Source organism: Aptenodytes patagonicus, chromosome 7, assembly GCF_965638725.1.
Source record: "Aptenodytes patagonicus chromosome 7, bAptPat1.pri.cur, whole genome shotgun sequence".
In the NCBI taxonomy this organism is placed as follows: Eukaryota; Metazoa; Chordata; class Aves; order Sphenisciformes; family Spheniscidae; genus Aptenodytes; species Aptenodytes patagonicus.
The window spans coordinates 20,795,072-20,814,923 of NC_134955.1; the positions used below are offsets into that span (position 1 = coordinate 20,795,072).

At 49.0% G+C, this 19,852-nt stretch overlaps 1 protein-coding gene across 5 annotated transcripts in view; it reads left to right on the forward strand.

The window, feature by feature from the left end:
• Positions 1-19,852, forward strand: part of SLC25A22 (solute carrier family 25 member 22) — a 53,736-nt gene that overhangs the window by 21,998 nt on the left and 11,886 nt on the right. For 4 of the 5 annotated variants that reach the window (XR_012995872.1, XM_076344263.1, XM_076344266.1 and 1 more), the window contains exons 2-5: positions 845-959; positions 6,405-6,530; positions 9,993-10,048; positions 15,862-15,952. Coding sequence is in view for 4 of the 5 variants with exons in the window: in XM_076344263.1 (XP_076200378.1) it covers positions 940-959; positions 6,405-6,530; positions 9,993-10,048; positions 15,862-15,952 (293 nt within the window). In the remaining variant the exon portion in view is untranslated. Of the gene's footprint in view, positions 1-303; positions 398-844; positions 960-6,404; positions 6,531-9,992; positions 10,049-15,861; positions 15,953-19,852 lie in introns of those variants that run through there. The other variant, XM_076344264.1, reaches the window with a different exon arrangement.

Here is a 19,852-nt window from a genome sequence, read left to right on the forward strand (position 1 = left end):
GATGCCTGATGAAAGCATGGGGCACCTGATTCCCACGTTGGAGGTGAGGAGCCAACAAGGACACCTCCAGAAAGCTGAAGATTGTGGCTGCTTCTGAAATTTTCTCTGGTGTGCAGATTTCTTTGTGTGGCGACTTCTGCCAGTAGCAATCAGGAGTCTTAGAGAGAACCGTTTCCTGCAGACTTGGAGCTTCAGTGCTGTGCCAGTAGGCACTGAGCTGAAAGGAGTGGTCCAAAGGGCAAAGTCACATCAATAGCTTGGGGAGGGAGAGGCACTACTTAACAGACAGTGTTGGGACAAGACTGAGCATGGGCTGTCCGTTTGGGCTGGGAAATAAAGGAAGGATTGTAACCACTGGAGGAGCAGGTTTTTGAAGACTGTCCTTTAGAAACAGCATGTATGTGTTGGAGGGAAGTGCTGAAAGGGTCTTGCGATGGCATGTGATTGTCTTGGGGTGGCTGGGTGGACCTGCAGAGGGTTGGAGGCCCACGTGGTGCAGTGTGAAATGCTCACTGGAGTTTGAGAGAGCTATGATGGGTACTGCTGTCCTGGATGCTGGGCAGAGCTTGTACATTGCCTGGCTGCTGCCCTTCCTCATGTGCTGCTGGAGCCTGACAACTCTGGCTGCTCTTCCCTCCATATGTGCTTGTATTTTTATATATACGCACATATTTATAAAGCTCTCTCTGGAGCTCAGTCTGCTCTCTGAGGAGACCAGGTGCACCCTTAAATCACTTGCTCCTCGGCTGGCCTCACCTTGCAGGCTGCCCAGTAGGACCTGAGCTTCAGGAAGCGTGTAAGTGTCTCAACTTTGTCTCCTTGGTGTCTTTCTCTCCTTTCCCAGGAAGAAACTGAAGTGAAAAGAAGTGACTGAAAAAGAAATTAAGGACCGATTTGAAGGAACAGATTCATTTCTTAACAAGATCAAATTTGAATTAAATGGCTGATAAACAGATCAGGTAACTTTAAAAAAATTTTTGAGTTGTTGGTTGTGCTTTAGATTTTTCTTTTAAAGTCTTTCAAACTTAATCCCTTTTGTGATGCAGGAGGTTGGAGGAAATCACCTGATCATCTCTTCTGGTCTTAAACAGTTCTGATTCCTTCTCTGCTCCTTTCTTACCTGCTTTTTTCAACCTTCTCTTTTTTTCTGTCTTTGCCATGTTGTCACATCTCTGCTTTCTTCAGTTCTTTTTTTCTCACTGCCTTTTTCTTTCTGCCCTCTGCTTTTTACCCTGCATGAGTCTGTTCCGTTTTGCTTCCTCTTTCAAAGGTCAGCTTGACCTGCTGACTTCAGCTTGCTGACATCAAGGGAGCAAAGCCAGCTCCTTGAGCAGCCAAGGATGCAGTGCTTGTAATTACAAAGTCCACGTAGATGCAGCCTTGTGCCCTTCTTCTAAAGCCAGTCAATGCTTGAGTGATTGCAGGAACATGAAGTACCAACAATAATTAGTGACACTTAAGTGCACAGCAGGAACTTAAGAGCATTGGTCCTGGCATATGCAAAGGCTGGATTTGAGTCCTCCCTGGAAATGAATTGGGATGCATTTTCTGGAAAGATACAGTTGTACCCTTAGCTTCCGAAGAGCTGTGTCAGATGGATCTGCACAAGGGTTTAACTTTCTGCTGCTTGTGAAGTTGCCCCAGATAAATAACTCCTACATGCTGTGGGATTCCTGTGGGGTTTTTTGTGGTCCTCTTCTAACACTGACTTTTCCAGGTTACCAGCTCAGGACAGGAGGGGTCGGTGGGTGAATGAAACCTGGTGACAGAGGGCCAGGACTTGGCAATGCCTGAATGCTACAGGCAAGAGGGCTGCCCCTTCTTAGCGTTTGCCATGATTAGGATATCTTCCTGCATGCCTGCCTTCTGCGAATGAAAACAATCCTGAACTGCGCTGATAACGAGACAGCATTGTGGAGTGTTTATGTGCCTAAATTTGCCCGTCATCAGTTACCCAATTTGGAAAGCACTTGGCACTCTTCTCTTACACCCATGAAGGGCATGCTGAGATTCACCTCCATGGAGCCTGACGGGTGTATGTCCCTGATATCTGGTCCTCTTGCTCTGCTGAGGCTGTCCGTGGCCATTTGAAGCTTGGTATTTTGAAGGAAGGAGAGATGCGTCGTCCAAGATCTCCCCCAGCCCCTCTGATGTGCTCTTGGCAGTGTGAACAGGAGCTTGCTGGCTACGGGGACTAGTTAAAAGGACTGAGGAGGAGCACTAGGAGAACTGGAATGCCTTTCTATCCCTTCTTGTGTTAACCTGAGCAAATGGCTTTGTTTGTATGCTAGCCTGTGTTGTCCCTGTTTCACTAAGCTATGCGCATCTAGGTAGTGAGAGGCAATAGCTGTGCATAAGCTAAAGAGGACAGAAAGACCAGGCACAGTGGATTCTCATCCCATGAGAGAGCAGAGAGCACTGAGGTGAAAAGTGGGATGACTTATTCACAAGGGAAAAAAGCTTTTGATTCAGGTGCAGTGCCCTCTGTCTCGGGTTCTTCTGTGTGCCCCAAATCCCTCACCTCTGCCACTTAGGCCATCTCTCCCACCTGTGTGACCACTAGTCTGCAGCAGTCACAGGCAGCCAAGCCAAGGAGATCGGTTTATGCTTGGAGCATCTACTGAACCCCTCTTCCCTTGCAGCATGCATCTGTCATCCCTTAGCAAAACAAGATTGATACCAAAAGACTAAAATCCACAACAGTGGTTTGCTGCAAGGTGAGATCAAGGGCATTGCATTTCTGCAGCAGTGCACGTGGAACTTGATCTCAGCGTCTTGCCAGATACTGCCGCATAGTCTGTCTGTTCTAGTCTCCCTCCACAGTGTGCATGGGGGAGCCTGGATGGTTGGATTCAGGTGCGATGGGGGTGTTGAGCAAGGGTTTCTCACCCACAGAGTGAGAGGCTCTCTGTAGCCCACGTTGCCCAAATTTTTGGCTTGCCCAGGCACATCAGACTATTCCCCTTTATTGCTGGGGTCTCTGCTGAAATTGGGGAATCTTTTGCACTTACGGTGCCAGCTGGCAAGATGTTTACCATGTGTCTGTGTCTCACTCCCACCTGATATAAACCCTGTGATGATTTCACTGTTGGAACAGTTTGAGAGAGGCAAGTGTCTGCCTGCCCTGGGTGTTTCAGGGACACTCAGAGAAGCGATGACAGTGCTGAGGTTGGAAAGGGGCACTGGTTGTGCCTTGCAGTCTGTGACCTGCCAGCAGTGACTTCAGAGCTGAATTTGGGGAGGCTGATGTGATCCTGTCTTGAAACACCCTCTTTCCCAGTGGTGCCTCCATCTTGACATGCTTTTATCTGGTCTCTAACCTCCTCTTTCAGTGTGACTATGGGTTAAATAAGGAGAGCGCCATGCTGTGAAGCTTACTGTTTGAAATTTTCCCATGTCCTGAGAACAAGTTGAGCGTAGGAGTTTGCAGGCAAATCTATGCCCTTCTCAGACTGTGGTGCAAAGATCCCCGAGGCAACAGAGTCTCGAGCTGGTGAGATCTTGCAGTCTGGCCCTGTGCTGAGCTCATGCACTGATTTGTGCCTGCCTTCCTAACATGCTGTGCTTGATTTAATCTTTGTCAGCACCATCTTGTTTGGGGATGTGGGCTGAGCTCAGGTCTGTCTGCCTGTCCTTGGCACCTCTTCTTCCAGCTGTGCCAGCCCTGGGGCTGTGTGTGTATGTTGTATCGGTGCAGGTGTTGAGGAGGAAGGAGCTCTGGCTGCAGGAGAGCAGAGGCTGAAAGGAGTTTCCTGGACTGTCATGCTTAACACTTGTGGGCAAAGACTTTTTTTTTTTTCCCCACCCCTCTTTTGCCTGCTTCCCCCAGGGACACCTCAAGTTGAAACCTTGAGTCTCCATGTCCTGCCTTTCCCTCAAGCCTGGAGCTGAGAGGCAGCTCTTTCAGCATGGCTGCTTATTGATCCTCTCTGCAATTGCCCTTTGACGCAGAGCGCTCTGCAATGCCACTGGCAGGGAACGTGTTCGCAGAGCCTCACCGCACCATGCCACAGCCAGCCTCACTGCTGCTGCTTCCAGTGGGTAATGCAGTTTGTGCCTCCATCCAGAGCATCATGTCACTGTCATGAAAGGCAGCGTGCCCATTCCCCCTGTAGGAGGACTCAGCCTCGCCGGCTCAGCCAGCTGCAATCTAGGACTGCTGTCAGCCGTCGGTTTAATATCCGACGCATCCTGTGTTCAGGGAGCCATATCCTGTGCTTTACTGGAAGGAGCTGACTCAAACAGGCTTCCTTTGTCTCTGTGTGTAGTGGTTTATCGAGCATATAAGTGCTGTACATTTTTCATAATTGAATTTGCGGGACAACCAGGGGATCCGGCCTAGCCAGCATGGATTCATGAAAGGCAGGTCCTGCTTGACCAACCTAATCTCCTTCTATGACCAGGTGACCCGCCTAGTGGATGAGGGAAAGGCTGTGGATGTGGTCTACCTGGACTTCAGTAAGGCCTTTGACACCGTCTCCCACAGCATTCTCCTCGAGAAGCTGGCGACTCACGGCTTAGACAGGTGTACTCTGCGCTGGGTCAAAAACTGGCTGGACGGCCGGGCCCAGAGAGTTGTGGTGAATGGAGTCAAATCCAGTTGGCGGCCGGTCACGAGCGGTGTTCCCCAGGGCTCAGTTTTGGGGCCGGTCTTGTTCAATGTCTTTATCGATGATCTGGATGAGGGGATTGAGTGCACCCTCAGTAAGTTTGCAGACGACACCAAGTTGGGCAGGAGCATTGATCTGCTCGAGGGTAGGAAGGCTCTGCAGAGGGACCTGGACAGGCTGGATCGATGGGCCCAGACCAATTTTATGAGGTTCAACAAGGCCAAGTGCCGGGTCCTGCACTTCGGCCACAACAACCCCATGCAGCGCTACAGGCTTGGGGAAGAGTGGCTGGAAAGCTGCCCAGCAGAGAAGGACCTGGGGGTGTTGGTCGACAGCTGGCTGAACATGAGCCGGCAGTGTGCCCAGGCGGCCAAGAAGGCCAATGGCATCCTGGCCTGTATCAGAACTAGTGTGGCCAGCAGGACTAGGGAAGTGATCGTGCCCCTGTACTCGGCCCTGGTGAGGCCGCACCTCGAATACTGTGTTCAGTTTTGGGCCCCTCACTACAAGAAGGACGTTGAGGTGCTGGAGCGTGTCCAGAGAAGGGCAACGAGGCTGGTGAGGGGTCTGGAGAACAAGTCTTATGAGGAGCGGCTGAGGGAACTGGGGTTGTTTAGCCTGGAGAAAAGGAGGCTGAGGGGAGACCTCATCGCTCTCTACAACTACCTGAAAGGAGGTTGTAGCGAGGTGGGTGTCGGTCTCTTCTCCCAAATAACAAGCGATAGGACGAGAGGAAATGGCCTCAAGTTGCGGCAGGGGAGGTTTAGATTGGATGTAAGGAAAAATTTCTTTACTGAAAGAGTGGTGAAACATTGGAACAGGCTGCCCAGGGAAGTGGTGGAGTCACCATCCCTGAAGGTATTTAAAAGATGTGTAGATGAGGTGCTTAGGGACATGGTTTAGTGGGCATGGTGGTGTTGGGTTGACGGTTGGACTCGATGATCTTAGAGGTCTTTTCCAACCTCAATGATTCTATGATTCTATGAATTTGCTGGGAACCCATGTTTAGCTGATCTGGCTTTCACTCAGTGCCACTTGCAAGAATTCCCTGTGGGAACACAAAGGCAAACGGAAAAAGCCGCGCATTTTGGAAGCCCATGCAGCCAACCAGGTTTTGATTTCCCCGAGATGTATGAGCTCACGTCTCTGCATCTGCGGCCGTGCAGGCTGCCAGTCCAGTGGCTTCGCCAGGCTATTGGTTTGTGTGTGTTCCCCTCGCCCCAGGTGGTGGGTCTGGAAACACTTTCCTGGAGCTGCAGCTGTCTGCTCCTCGGCTGCCAGCTGGGTGCTTCTGCTGGGCTTGTTCCCACATGATGGTAGCAGTTGACGTGTCATGAACCTCTCGTTAGATGCATATCTGATTGTGGTGCTGAAAAGCATTTGCCAGTAAACCTGCTGGCTTGGATGCCATCAGGCCCTAACTTAAGTCTGTCCACATGGTAGACAATCCAGCACTCTGTCTTTTCTCCTCCAGGGACAACAGAAACCCTCAGGTCCTGGGAAACAGGGTTTTTCCTTGCTCTTAGTGATGTGTGGCTTAGCTGTTTGGCTCCACTCCACTCATCGGTGGTTTGTCCTCATGCTATGTGCTGCTTTCCCCTCCTTCCCTGTATGTATAGCAAGGGCCAAGCTTTACCTTGAGGCAGAGCTCCCTTCATGCTGGGGGGGACAGTCTTGTCGCACAGCGATGTGTTAACTCTGGTCATGCAAAAGAGCTCCATTCTTTCCTCTTTCCATCCCCTGGTGTTATCCCAGTGCTAAGACATCTGTTTCTCTGCATCTTGCCCCCTACAGTTTACCTGCCAAGCTGATCAATGGAGGGATAGCTGGGCTGATCGGGGTCACCTGTGTATTTCCCATTGACCTGGCAAAAACTCGCCTGCAGAACCAGCAGAATGGCCAGCGGATGTACACCAGCATGTGAGTACTGCCCACACAGGCAGCATCCCCCGCGGCTTTCGGTAGGAAGTCCTTCCACTTTGTTACCTCTTTCAGGTGAGTTCAGCATTTCTAGGAACTGGGCTGTCCCCAGGAAAGCCAGGGCACAATCTTGAACCAAGTTGTGCTAGAGCAGATAAATGAAATAAAGCAGCTATTCAGGCTGCCGAGCCCAGCAAGCGAGATCTCTGCAGAGGGTACATCTGTTTGCATCCCTTGCTTGGGAGCAGCATGTTTGTTGCTGTCAGGGCTCAGGACCAAAACACAAGGATCCCCGTTCGGTTCTCTGCTGGGCCACAATCAGGTGCATGAGGGAATTTCTGTCTCTCTTCTGTTTCCATGACTGTCATATCGGAAGTTACTATCCCTTCCTTTGCTGTGTCGGTTTTAAAAAGAGGAAGCAGTCATCCATTCCCAGTCTAGAGCACTGCATGCAGATCTTTTGAAGGAGCACAGGTTGACACATGCTATAGTTACCCTGGCAGTCCTATGTCCAAAAAAATCAAATGCTGTAAGGAAAAAAAGGCATGACTATATCCAGCCCACCAAATTCACCTGGGATTTATGTGGGATGCTTAGGGCTGTGTATCTGCTGTGGGAATGTGCACCACACTCAGCACAAGATGCTTTATACTAGGAACCAGAGTCAGGCCTTAGTTTTCTAAAAGTACTGGTGTCATTGAGGGGGGAGAAGGGATGGGGACTGATGATGTGTGTCCTGTTCTCCTGCCACTTTGTTCAGAAGTAGTGTTGCTGGCTCCCTGCTCCTCCACACCAATATTTTCCTCTTTCCTGCCCAGGAGAATTTGAGGCAGAGTGGGAATAGGAAGGAAATGCTCTGTACGTTGATGGTTTTAGTCTCTGGGCCTCCTTGCTCTATCTGACGACATGTGATTATGCATGAGCTTAGGTTGTAGGCTCTGGTGTGCCACGGCAGACTAGTGCTTCCCTTGACAGTTACAGCGCTCTCTGCATTGTTTGTGTGCTCAGGCGTGCTGGCAGGACTCGGCCTCCCGTCTTGCCTTGCCTCTCCTTTTTGTTGTGTCCTGCTCCTGCCGCTGCTGTGGATTGCTTCTCCTCCCTGAGGATCACTTCTCCCCCTGACCTGATAGGTGACAGCAACAGGAGTTTGGGCAGGATGGAGGGATTTGTAGGCTCCCCTTAGGAGTGCATGCCAGGATGCCTCATCTCTGGAGGGGGGCTCAGTAGGAGAGAGGCTTTTAACCTCCAGTAGTTAAGTGCAGATCTGCTCCGTAGCTGGGAGTTGTTGTGGGATGAGGCGCTGTTAAGGAATACACAGGATTTACCCTGTATATTTGAGCTGGCTCCTCCTAAGAGTCTGCGACAAAGCGTGGATGTGAATGAGTAATGCTGGAGGTGTTCCTCTGGCATTGGCAGCAGCTGTAGGGAAAGTGAGTGTGGGCTGGTGGTGATAAGTGAAAGGGTCTTTTGGGGGGCCGAGGGGTCAGCAGGGACAAGGAAGTAATGGGGATAACACATCCTCTAGATAACATCAGGCCATCCTGTGTCCTACCTAAGCAAGCAAGGGAAAGGCACTAAGAGGATGCTGTTACCATGCATGGAGCATGTCTTCAGAGACACCCTTACGTTAGCTAGGGATTTTGGAGGGCTTGTCTGAGCTCCCCAGTTACAGGGGCTTATTTTTCAGGAAATACTGTATGCCCATCAATACCAGATCTCAAAGGTATCTGCTGAACACCCAGGAAGGCAGCAAGTTCATTTAAAATTTTGGCTGTCTTGCTTTAAGACAGCATGCCTTGCTTCTGCTTAGCTCGAGAGACCTTTGGCATCAGGGGAGCCTTTCCCTTGAAAGAGCCAAAGATACTTTGGAGCAGCCCTGATTGCTAGAGAGAGCTGGGCTTTTGGGCTGTGCTGCCCCAGGTATATTATGTATAATTTTAGTTGGCTGTTGGCTCCCTTTTTCCAGGGAGAGAAAGGAGCTGGGCATGGCTTGGCTCCATCTCTCTCTGCTGCAGCTCGAGGAGCTAGGACTGATGTATAAGCCTTACGGTGAGGCAGCAGGGCTGCGTGAGCATGGGGAGCAGCTCTTCCTGCAGCTTGTTCAAAGCAGCACCGCTGGCTCAGGGAAAATGCCTTGCCTCCAGCATTGCGGTGGAAGAGCTTGATGGGGGGGATAGGAGAAAGGTGCCCTGAGATTTCTGGGGCTTGCAAATGTGTTGGGGGGGCTGCTCCCAAGAACGAGATGGGTGCGTGCAAGCTGCAGGAGCTGGGGTGGGGTGTGTGAAAGACAGGGTCCTGAAGGATGTGGGGAGTCCCAGCAAAGAGGGGAAACTCATTGTTGCAAGTGGCAGCAATGCAGGATGGGCTCTTCACAAATAACGTGGGGTACCCTAAAACAGTCTTGACCCAAGTAGGGCCATAAAGCCCTTGAGGGAAATCTGTATTCCCTTCTCTCCCACTTCAGCACTACTACAGAGTGGAGATGAAGTTTACTCCTTTTGTTGTCAAATCTCTTAGAAATGTATTCTTGTTTTCATTAGCTATACTTCCCTTATTACTACTTAAGAGCCTTTTGTTCCTTAATTATGTACGCATGCATGCATGTGCACCTCTCCCTTCCCCTATGGCCACGGCAAGTACCTGTCCCTTCCCAAAGACCCCAAAGCAACCTTCATCCAGTGCCTTGGCTTCTTGCAGCCGTGGTCCATAGAGGGAAACTCTGCCAGGGGATCTGCACTGCCTCCCTGAACCGCGCCTATGGATTTGTTAGTTGTGTGTGTGCCTTCGAAAGGTTTTGAGCCATTCCGGCACTCTTCAGTTTTCCCATTTGCAGTAAATGTAGTTGAAACAAAGAAGGCGACAGTTTTCCCCTTGGAGCGGGCCTCCCCGGCACCCTGCCGCGCTCTCCCCAGCGCGAGAGCCTGAGCGCTCGCTGCCTGCTGTGGGACCCGATGTGTTAAAAGTAAGTGCTTTAGTCTGCGTGGGAGGTCACAGATGACTGAGCGTTCAGGTCATCTAGTGTTTGTGTGTCTTGTGTTGAATTTCACGGAGTAAGTCAAGCAAGTCATCATTGGGGGTTTTGGCCCCCCTTCTTTCCCTTCCAGAGCTGGATTTAAAAACATGTGCATGGGGATCTGCTTGTTAGAGCATCTCATGTGCGTTTGCCACAGGGGACCCTGGATAAACAGCCCTTGCAGTGACATTTTTTCCTTTTGTGTTTCTAGAAAGCAGACAGCGCGTGTGGGGTGAGCCGGGGGTTTCAAAGCCCCTGTGAATTAGGGGCTGAAATAGGACTCAGGCCTGAACAATGGTGCATTCAGCGGCTGACGCGGTTCCCTTCTCAGCTCAGGGTTTTGCTGACAGATCGTAAATGAAAACCACTCCAAGAGATTTGCTTTGTTTATCTCTGCTCTCACCCACCTTTGAGCTCCTGTGGTTTATCTCTCTCTGTTTTGTTTGCAGGTCTGACTGCCTCATTAAAACAATTCGGTCGGAAGGCTACTTTGGCATGTACAGAGGTAAGTAAAGCTGAGTCAGGCACAGCACAGCTTTTGCATTGGAAGCACTGGCGCGTAAGTGGGAGGGAAAGCCCACATTCTATGGCTTATAAAGCAATAACCTAGCAATATCCTAAGATGCTGAAAGGTGCAGCTGTTTCTGAAAATAAACTCCTCCACGCCAGGTGTCTGCTCAGCTTTCCACCATTGAGGGCTTGAGTCCTCCCCGTGGCTGTTTTGGTGTAAACCTTTACCGTTTACTGAAGTTCATCTTTACTAGCCGTTTAAGTGAAGCTGCTGGACTTTGTTTCCGGACTGTATGTGTGTGTTTCCCAGCTTGGGCATGGTAACTTTTGTCAGAGGGGCAGTGGCAAACCTCTTGAAGTGTCTTACTTTGTGGTTGATGATTGAATTTATGTCAAAGCCCACCACCAACGTGGTCAGGCCTGCTGTCCCATCTAGTTGGTAGCTTGTCTCCAAAACTAGCTGTGTCTCAAGCATGACCGAGTGCTTTGTTCAACTATTAAGATAAGCTGCAATTTAAAAAAAAAAAAAAAAAAAAAAAAAAAAAAAAAAAATTACAAATAACCTGCCCCCAGAAAAAACTCCCTTGGAGTGCTAAGAAAATCAGAGGTTGACTCATGGTAGAGCTTCAGCTGCTTCGTCACTGCTAGAAATCTCCTGGCTCCTTGGCTTAGGCTGTCTGTTGCAACAGTGAGTTCCTCAGTTGTCATTATACCTTTTCTAGTTTAAACACAAAATCCTTGAAAGTTTTTAAAGATTTTGAGGAGAGAGGGACAGCAGGCCAAATTCTGACTTTACTCGTAGCAGAAGAAAATGTGGAATACCTTCTTGGCTTTTAGCACAGTCCAACTGGCTTAGTTGACGCTGAACTCTGGTTCATTTTATATACTGGTATTCAGCTGCCTGAATATGCAGTTTTTATCTCTGAGGCGTTCAGATAGCATTGTTTGTGGCACGCATTCACTGATAAAGCCTGATTAAAGTACTGCTTTGATTAAGTGAGTCCTTGCTCTTTGTTTTTTTCAAGTGTGAGTCTGGAGGTGCTGGTGCCTTGCTGTTGGCAGCAGTACCGTCTCTTGCCACTTCTTCCATAGCTCCTAAGGAAACACAGATGCTGTGGCCGTCTGTCCTGGGAGCAGGCACTGGCTGTTGAGGCAACGTCTCTTGCCCAACTTGCTGGTGGGCGTTTCAGGGGAGTGGGGTAGATGCTGGGGGTGGATTGGCTGCTTTGCGCCAGCTTTCCTGGGAGCAGGCAACAAGACAAATAACCCTGAGGAACCCTGGCATTTTCAATGCTAGCAGTGACGCGTTCTCCCTTGATTTTTCCCAGAAGCTGGCTGCTTCTGTGTTCCCAGCCAGGAATGGAGCCTGCATTAACTTTGGCTGTAAATATGCAGTGGCAGGCTGCTTGCTGGGGAGCAGAAGGAAGAAGCTGTTCCTGGAAACTTACAGGGGAGACTGTAAGACCCATCAGGGCTTTTGGGAGAGACAGCTCAGTCCTGTAAGGCGTAGGGTGGTGAAGGGGATGTACATCTCCAGGCCACTTTTCACTCCCAAGCAGAAATGTCAAAGGTTGTAGAGGCTTTTGCATAGCTCTTGCTTTTCCCAGCCATTATGAGTCTGGTCAGCTTGGCCCATGTCCCACTAGCTTTGTACCCCCTCTGTTCATGGAGCTCATAGTGGCTTGAATTTACTTGTCACCTCTGACTATTAAATGGGGACCTGGGTTTGGAGAGGGCTTTTGTGAATAGCTCCAGCTCCTTCCAGAAATTCATAGATATTTCATGGCCAGGGTGCAAAAGTGAGTCCTTCAAGTACAGCAGTCCTGGTCTCTGTGCCTCAGTTCTGTGAGCTGACATTAGCAGCCCTTCCCTCCCTCTTGGGGAGAGGATGGATGGGTAAAATACATCCAAGATTCCTGAAGAATGTGAGTACTTTTCTGGGAAGGAGGTAAAGAGCTGGCTCAGGCTTGCAGACAGGGGAAGATGGAAATCAGATGGTGGGATTGGTTCCTGCTCCCTCCATATGTCCCAGTTCCTCAGCAGAAGTTGCTGTATGACTCACAAGCTCTTATTTTCAGCCTTTAAGCTGAGATTGGGAGGATTATATGTTAATGTGCTAAAGTGGCAGCTGCTGTGCCCCATGGAGGAGTCACAAGCACATCAGTCGTCCCTGCAGGGCACTTGGCCTCTGTGAGAAGACAGAAAGGGTCTGTTTGGGCGCAGCAATTCCCACTGTGTGACTTCAGGTCTCCTTCATGTGTGAATCAAAGCTCCTCAGTGCAGACAGGAGAGAGGCTTGAGCTTGTAGGATGCTTTTCTGCAAATCATCTCTTCAGGGGTGCATGTGGGCGACAGTTCTTGCTCTGTATGAGTAGCCCATAGCGAATTGTGTGATGTAGAAGGCAATCCCAACATTTCCCTCCAGTTCTTCCCCAAAAGTTACAGGGATTCTTGGGTTTGTTTGGGGGAGGAAGAAGAGGAGGTTTTTCTTCTCATGTTTTTTCCATAACATCTAGGTAGCAGCAGTGCATCAAAGCTGGGTGGTGCTGTCTAGCCCTGTCTGTGCGCAAGGGATGATGGTGTGCTGCCTTCAGACGTGATGCCAAGCGAATGAATCCATGGTGCCTGTGGGCTCCTGGACCATGGGGACACCAGTGGAAGAGGACCTTGGAGGGGTGCGCTCTCTGCTCCCTGCTGCAGTCCATCCAGAAGCCACCTATAGATCTCAGCACGCATCCTGGAAAGTCCCACTGCTATCTGCAGACCAGCCATTTAGCCTAGGTGGTGGAAGTCAAAGGCCTAGACTAGGCTGGGGAAATGCCCTTTGCTGTTTGATGACATTTGGAGGTTAGCTGCAGTTTAGCTACAGTAGCATGGCAGCCTTCCCTGGCCTCCGCTGATAATACCTCCCACGTGCACCAGTGCCGCACTGGGGATGACTCAATCCCCCTGTTATGTAGGTTGCTGGTGGTATATAAGGGCTTCTATGAGAAATGTGTTTTAATAACAAAACCCAAGGCTCAGTGAAAAGAGGGCACTTAAAAGTTCAATTGGCAAACAGCTGATTTTGTCTCTACTTGATTTCATTCTTTGTAGTGCTTCCGTACTTCTTTTCAAAACACTTATTTTTTTAATGATTGCAATTTATTTTTGCATTCTGTTTGTCTGTCATTGCTTCTGGTTCGTGTAGCGTTGCCTATAGGCTAAGGTTAGCTTTAATGAAGGAAATGGAGTCATTGGCATAGCTAGAATTGAAGAGCTATGAGATTTTGTAAAAAGGTGGAAAACGCTGTGGAAAGCATACAGCCAGCAGCTGAAGTATCTCATTTCTCCTCCTCTAGTGAATTGAAGCTGTTATGGATTACTGAGGACAGGGATTATCCATTCTCTGTTAAGCAGCTTTACTGAAAATATCAAAAGATGTAGGAGAAAACCCAGGTTCATTAACTTTTCTCTGTATATTGTGTGTTTTTACCCTCTATTTTATTTGCAATTGAAGGAGAAATTGCTGTGAAAGCCTCTTGGTTCCTGGAGGAGGTCAGCACGTGGAAGCGTACTTCTCGCTTACCTTTCTTGCTTGATGGTTTGCAGTTTGTTTTCTTTCTTTCAATGAACCCTTTGCACTGGTGTTAGAGTAGTGGGTTTATTCTTTTTTCTTTCTCTCCTTGTTTTTCCAAGGAAATGGTTATTCATGCTGCATGTCAGTAATGTACAGGTGTTTTACTTTCTAGCCATTAGGAGTGGGGTTGAAGTTGTCTTCAATTTGGCATTCGAGGAAACACTTCATGGGTAGCCACTTCCACTTAAAAATCAGGCTGTGTGGATTTGCTTTGTAGATCCTGATATGATTGACATTAAAAGGTGGAGGTAGAGCGTGAGGGTCATGTCTGTGTGGCTTCTCATCACATGCAAGAGCCATGGCGGGGGGACATGATGTGTAGGAAGCACATCAAACTGAAGCAGGGCAATCACTGGTACACTTAAAAGTTTGCAAAAACCCAGGAGTGTGAGAGGGCTGCCCTGCTCCCTGGGTAGTTAATTTGGCTCCTGTAGAAGATGATGGCATTTATTGGATGTCAGGGCCAGTGTGGAATGAATGCATTGGCTTAGCTTGCTACAAGGCAGTGTTACTCTCTATTTTCTGCAAAATCTGAACGTGGCAGTCAGAAGGGGGGAAAATGTGTTGGGCTGCCCAGCAAAGGCTGTCTGTTTTCTTGCTGTGATTTCCCACATGATGGAGATGTGTCCTCTGAGCAGAGGACATGGAGCCACGGATTTCCATGTCCTGGTCCCGGTTGTACTGGTCCCAGAAGTCCCAGTTGCGACTTTGCTTCCTAATCTGAGGAAAGTCCCCCTAAACCTGTGTCTTTCCATGTGTAATTTAGGAGTTCTTTAATAATTTTTGGAGGGAGGGGAGTCCATCCTGAGGAGCAGAGGATTGAGTTGCCTTTCTTTAGGTGTGTTGAGCCCTTATAACTCCTGTCAACTTGTGTTCAAACCTACTGAAAATGAACCTTGCCAGGTCTTCGGAGCCTAGTGGGAGTGCAGGCTTCTCTGTCTGCTTCTCTTTGGAAAATGGAACTTTGGGAAAAGTTGTTTAAATCTCTACAGCAAGCATGAATGCAAAAGGTATACCCTAGTATTTGTGTTTGTCCTTGCAAAGGTGTTCATAGGCCATTAGCAAGTCTCAAGTGAAGCTTCTCCAGAGGGCTTGGAGCTCAGTATGCTTCAGTGCAGGCAGGGAGAGCTTGCGGTCATCCACTGGAGGACTTTTTGAGCCTTAAAAGATTTAAAGAGAGGAGAATGTTCTGGAGCATTAATCTAATGGTGCAAAACCCAGTATGCTCAGAAGGGACTGGCCGTGCCCTCACCCCATTTCCCCCAGGGCAGCTTGAAAGCTGCCTCCCAGCCGCTGTGTTGCACTAATACCGGTGTCCATGGCCCACAGCAGCCGGCCAGGCCACGCAGACCTTTCATTGTGGCAGGCACAATACAGGGATTTGCTGTTTGTTTGCTCCTGACAAAAGGGCACTCCAGTGCGTGGGGGAGCCAAGGCTTGTTTACACCCCAGGTCCCCCGGCAAGCCTTGCCACAGTGCTCAGAGGGGAATTTCTGCACGCTGCAGTGTGTGGTGGATAAAAAGCCACTTCAGCAGTGGCTGTTCTGAGGGTGACACCCAGTGGTGATATACAAGGGAAGCCCCTTAACTCCAAGGGTTGGTCTAGAGCTGTCTGACTTCCGTGCAGATGAGCCAGTGACTTCAACCAGCCTCCAGGTCTTTCAATGGCTCTGACTTTTCTGGGCTGCCTGGTAAGCAAGCTGCTCTGGTTTTGGTGGTGGTGGGGCAGGGACACTAGCAAGAAGGTGGGGCGGGGGGCTTTTGCTTCTCAGCATCACAAAATATTTGCAAAGGAGTTGGGACTGGTTATTAATCCAACTTGTACTCCTTTCTTGAAGGTCTGATCCACATCCTTCTGGATTCATAGGAATGCATCCTTGGATGAGAGAAGAGGATGCATGTATGCGTGGTGGGAGGTAGTAGTGAAGCTAAAGAAATTACAAAAAAACATATTGCAAATGGAGTAGAAACACATCAGGGGATGTTTTCAAAAACCCAAGGTGTTGGGAGACAGAAATCCTATTAATTTCCAATGGTGTTTCATGTTTCTAAACCCCTTTGGTACACTGGGAGCTCTCCTTCATCAGTCCTTGGTTTTGAGCAGGAGTTACAGCACATTCCTGAAAGATCCAGTTAATGGTTCCTTTATTCTCATTCTCCAATGGCCTTTTCCTCTTTTCTTTGCCCAGGGGCTGCAGTGAACCTGACTCTAGTGACACCAGAAAAGGCTATCAAACTAGCAGCCAATGACTTCTTCCGGCATCACCTCTCCAAAGATGGGTGAGTACGGGATGCAGACCTTTCGCATTCCACTTAAAAGATACCAGCTCTTGGGACGAGTCTGGTGAGACGTCAGGGCAAAGGTGGAATGGGGTGATGTGATGACTGAAATATGAGTGACCTTGAACAGCTCACCTGGTGATTGCATTTGGGCTAAGGATGTAATGTCTAAAATGGGAATTGAAAAGCACTCCACTGGATGACTGCTTTTTATTCAAGCTTCTAAAAATAGTCCCAGGTCTAAGCCAAGGTTAGCAGATCCAGAATTTGTAGGCAAAATATTTGAGAGGAACCCAATGGCACTGATCACTGCTCAAACAGCTGCTGGGAGGACCCTTGTCCTCAGCATCCAACAGGATGCTGTTATGCTCTTTCTGGCTTGAACAGATGACAAGTCGAGTTCTGTAGACCCCAAACTTACCATCCCTCTTGTCCTTTTGTAGCTTGAAAATACTTTTAGAGAGGTAGTGAATCTGAATTGACAAAGGGCACTTGCAGCATTGCCCAGCAGCTAACCTGCAAATAAATGCTGAAGGAATAAAATCATCTCCTTAGCTTGCAAGTGGGGGTTGGTTCATGTGAGTTAAATGTGAGTAAAAGATGCTAGCTGAGCAGTTGAGAGGGGCTGGACCCTGAATATTTAATGCTGTTTTCACCAAGATATTTCCCTTGCAATTTGGAGGACACTTGTGTCTCCCTTCAGACTGAGACCTCTCTCCAGAGACAGCCAGCGAAGAAGGGCACTGTCTCCAGTCCTCAGTCACAGTAGTTAGAAAACAGCCTGCTTGGGATATGATCCTGACTCTTCCCATCAGCAGTGGTGGGGTGGAGCCTCACTGAAAATGCAAAGCTCTGCCACGACTACTTGGTTTAACAACTTCCCATAATGCACCATGTCAGTCTCGGCTGCTGCAGATCAGTGGCTCAGCAACTTCAGTGGAGATTGTGGACTGACACAGGTTGAGGATCTAGTTTTTTCATGTACCTAATTTTTTTTGTTCTGGAGTCTTAAAGTAGCAGCTAACATACGTCTGTGTGACTCATCGGCTCGCAGCTGTTTGTGATTTTCTGTCTCTTCAAATAGTGTCTCTTCTGTACTCTGCTCAGACAGTGGGAGGTAATGATGTCCTCATTGCTCCTCGCTTCTGCCAAGCAGTGGGTCTGTTCCCTGCAGCAGACAACACGGCAGGCCCTGGCATACCGCAGTAGACAGGAGCACAGCTAGCTCTGCCACCACCTACGAAGTGAGGGCTTAGTAGGTTGTGCAGGGAAGACAAAAGGGTGCCAAGTTGCCACGCCTTGTACCACCACTGAGAGTGGCCCATGGAAGAAATCAGACCAGCATTCCAACATATTTGGCGTTCTGTGTGAGCAATCACTGCTGTGATGTTTCAGCCATTAAAACATGACATGCCTGTCAGTAGATGTCCTGCACCATGAGAGGTAAAGACTTCCTTACGGGACAAATGTGTGTGTCTGCCTCTCAGTGCTGAGGCAGGCTTTGAGCAGGTGTTTGGGTAAGTGGGATGCAGCTGTTTCCATGAGCAGCTGAGGTCTTCACCCAGCCCTCTTCCAGTTTGACTTCTGGGTTCCTGGCTGATCCACACATGACATGGATGATGTGCTGTGCTTGATTCAGAATAAAGGAGCTAGAGAGTTTTGCTGAGAGTAAGACACCCTGTTCTCCTAAAACATATGCACTGATGGGACTGGCACCACAGTGACCTGGAGCAGGAGCATGGTACCACTCAGGTAGCGGGGAGCCTTTGTGTCTTGAGATGAAGCATTTTTAACTCCTTTAGAGAAAAGAAAGGTTGGGCCACAGTTAGGTGACAAGAGCTAGGCAGCATGTGGAGTCGGGGTCACTCATTCAGCCACCGTGGGGGGCTTGGATGAATGAAATCTGGTCAGCTCTGCTCGTGAGGATAGCCAGCGTGAGCTGGACAGAGAGGCAGAGCCTTGATACTGCTGTGATAGATGATTTAAGGTGTTTCTAACTAGAAATGTCACTCCAAGATGTGATGGGAAAGAAAATGCCTTGCAAATTGGCTGTGGCTGGTATAGGCTATAAACCTGGGATCTAGCTGGAAGGTCTGGTGCATGCTGTGACCTTGCTTAGTGCATGGGGAGCAGGGGGTGATGGAAAAGGCCATGACATTACCAGTGAGGAGAAGGGCCCTTAGAAACTGCAGGGCAGCTGCTTATCGTGGGATCCTTTTCTTCCATGCTAGGGAAATCCCAGGCCTGGTGATGGAGTATGTAACCTGCAGGAGGGATTGTGCCTGGCCATGCTGCAGTCATTGCATGCTACCTTGCCTTTGGCAGTTCACAGGATCTTTTCCCATGTGTAGCACATGTGGCAAATAGGAGCGACGGTGAGGAGCCGTTTCACTGAGTCAGGAAGTTGTGTGTCCCCTGAGGGTTTGCCTTGCTCTTGCTCCCTGTTTCCAAGCCGTTTGCAGTCTGCAGGTTTCTCCCTTGAGATGCTTCTGTCCCCTCCTCCCCAGTTGTCTTTGTAAGACAGGGCATGATTAGCAGTGCTGGAATCCAAACACCTCTCCTTCTACCCAGGGCAAAACAGGGTACATACCTGCTAGCACATCGCAAGGCTGGGCCACCTATTTCACAACTGTGGTCAAAGCCTAGGTATGAACAACAAAATAGCTCAGGGTTAGAAAGGCGAAGATTCAAGCTGCCTGGCATGTCAATGGGGTTTCATTTCATAGAATCATAGAATAGTTTGGGTTGGAAGGGACAACAGTCAAGGTGTTATATGATGTAAAGCGCAGCTGAGGGAGTTAGGCTCAGTGTAAGGCTGGGGGCTGTTTTTTCATGGTGAGCCACCAAGATCTTGGTTCAGCTCCACCAAAGTCCTTTTTGCACAAGACGGACTATCTGCTATACATTCATAGTATGCCATACTCTTCGACCAGCATCCCAAAGGATGCTCTGGTGCTTTTCTGACTCAGAGCTGCGAAAGTCTTCTAGACCTGTTTGATATTGAATACCTTTGTTGCTAAGCTTCTAGCACTTGTCTTGCTTGAAATGTGTTGCATGAATTGGAGATCCTTGTCTGATAAAATGTGCATGTTTTATCAGTATTTGCTGATTAAAATATGCTGAGTGTGTCCTCCACGTGCAAGTGGAATAAGCATGTGTGGACCAGAGAGAGTGTGGCAAATCCAGCATGACCCAAAATAGCCTCAAGTTACAGAACTTCTAGTGTGCATTAATTTTTTTTTTTTTATCCTTTGAAAAACTTAGAGTTGAAATGAACTTGCTTTTAAACTGCTAGGAAAAAAAGTGGCATAAAGCCTGTTTTCAAAAGGCCAGGCTGAAAACAACAACTGTGGCGTAGGAAGGTCCTGGCTGCAAATTGCTGGAAGAGTATTTTAGGGATGTATCACTGCAGGTTTGTGCTAGACTCCCTTTTCCTTGGCAGTGCTCTTGGATGCTGCTGGAGGTAGAGTGTCGGGGCAGCACGACCTCACACGGGACCCGGTGCCCTTGTTGATGCACCCATCTCCCTGAGTCTGGAGATGTCTGTTCCTGCAGTGCTCTTCACCCTGGGACCAGCTCAGGGGGGCACTCCTGCCCGTACGATGCTTTTCCCCTCCTTTTGGTGCAAGAAGGATGTGTGCTCGCAGGCTAGGGGACTTCTGCTTCTTTGCCTGTTTCTATTTTGATGTCGAGACTGGTTATGACAGCCTACTGCTACAGCTTCTTGTTTCTTGATGAAACAAAACTAACTGTGTTGGTCCTCCCAAGCTGTCCTGGTCATTTAGGAACAAGGGAGGACTGGGTGAGTTGTGTGAGTGCTGGAAACCGCCTTGCTATGCCATGGAAGAAAGGAGGAAAACCAAGACACTGAAAAACCTGAAGGGCACCCCATAACCCTGA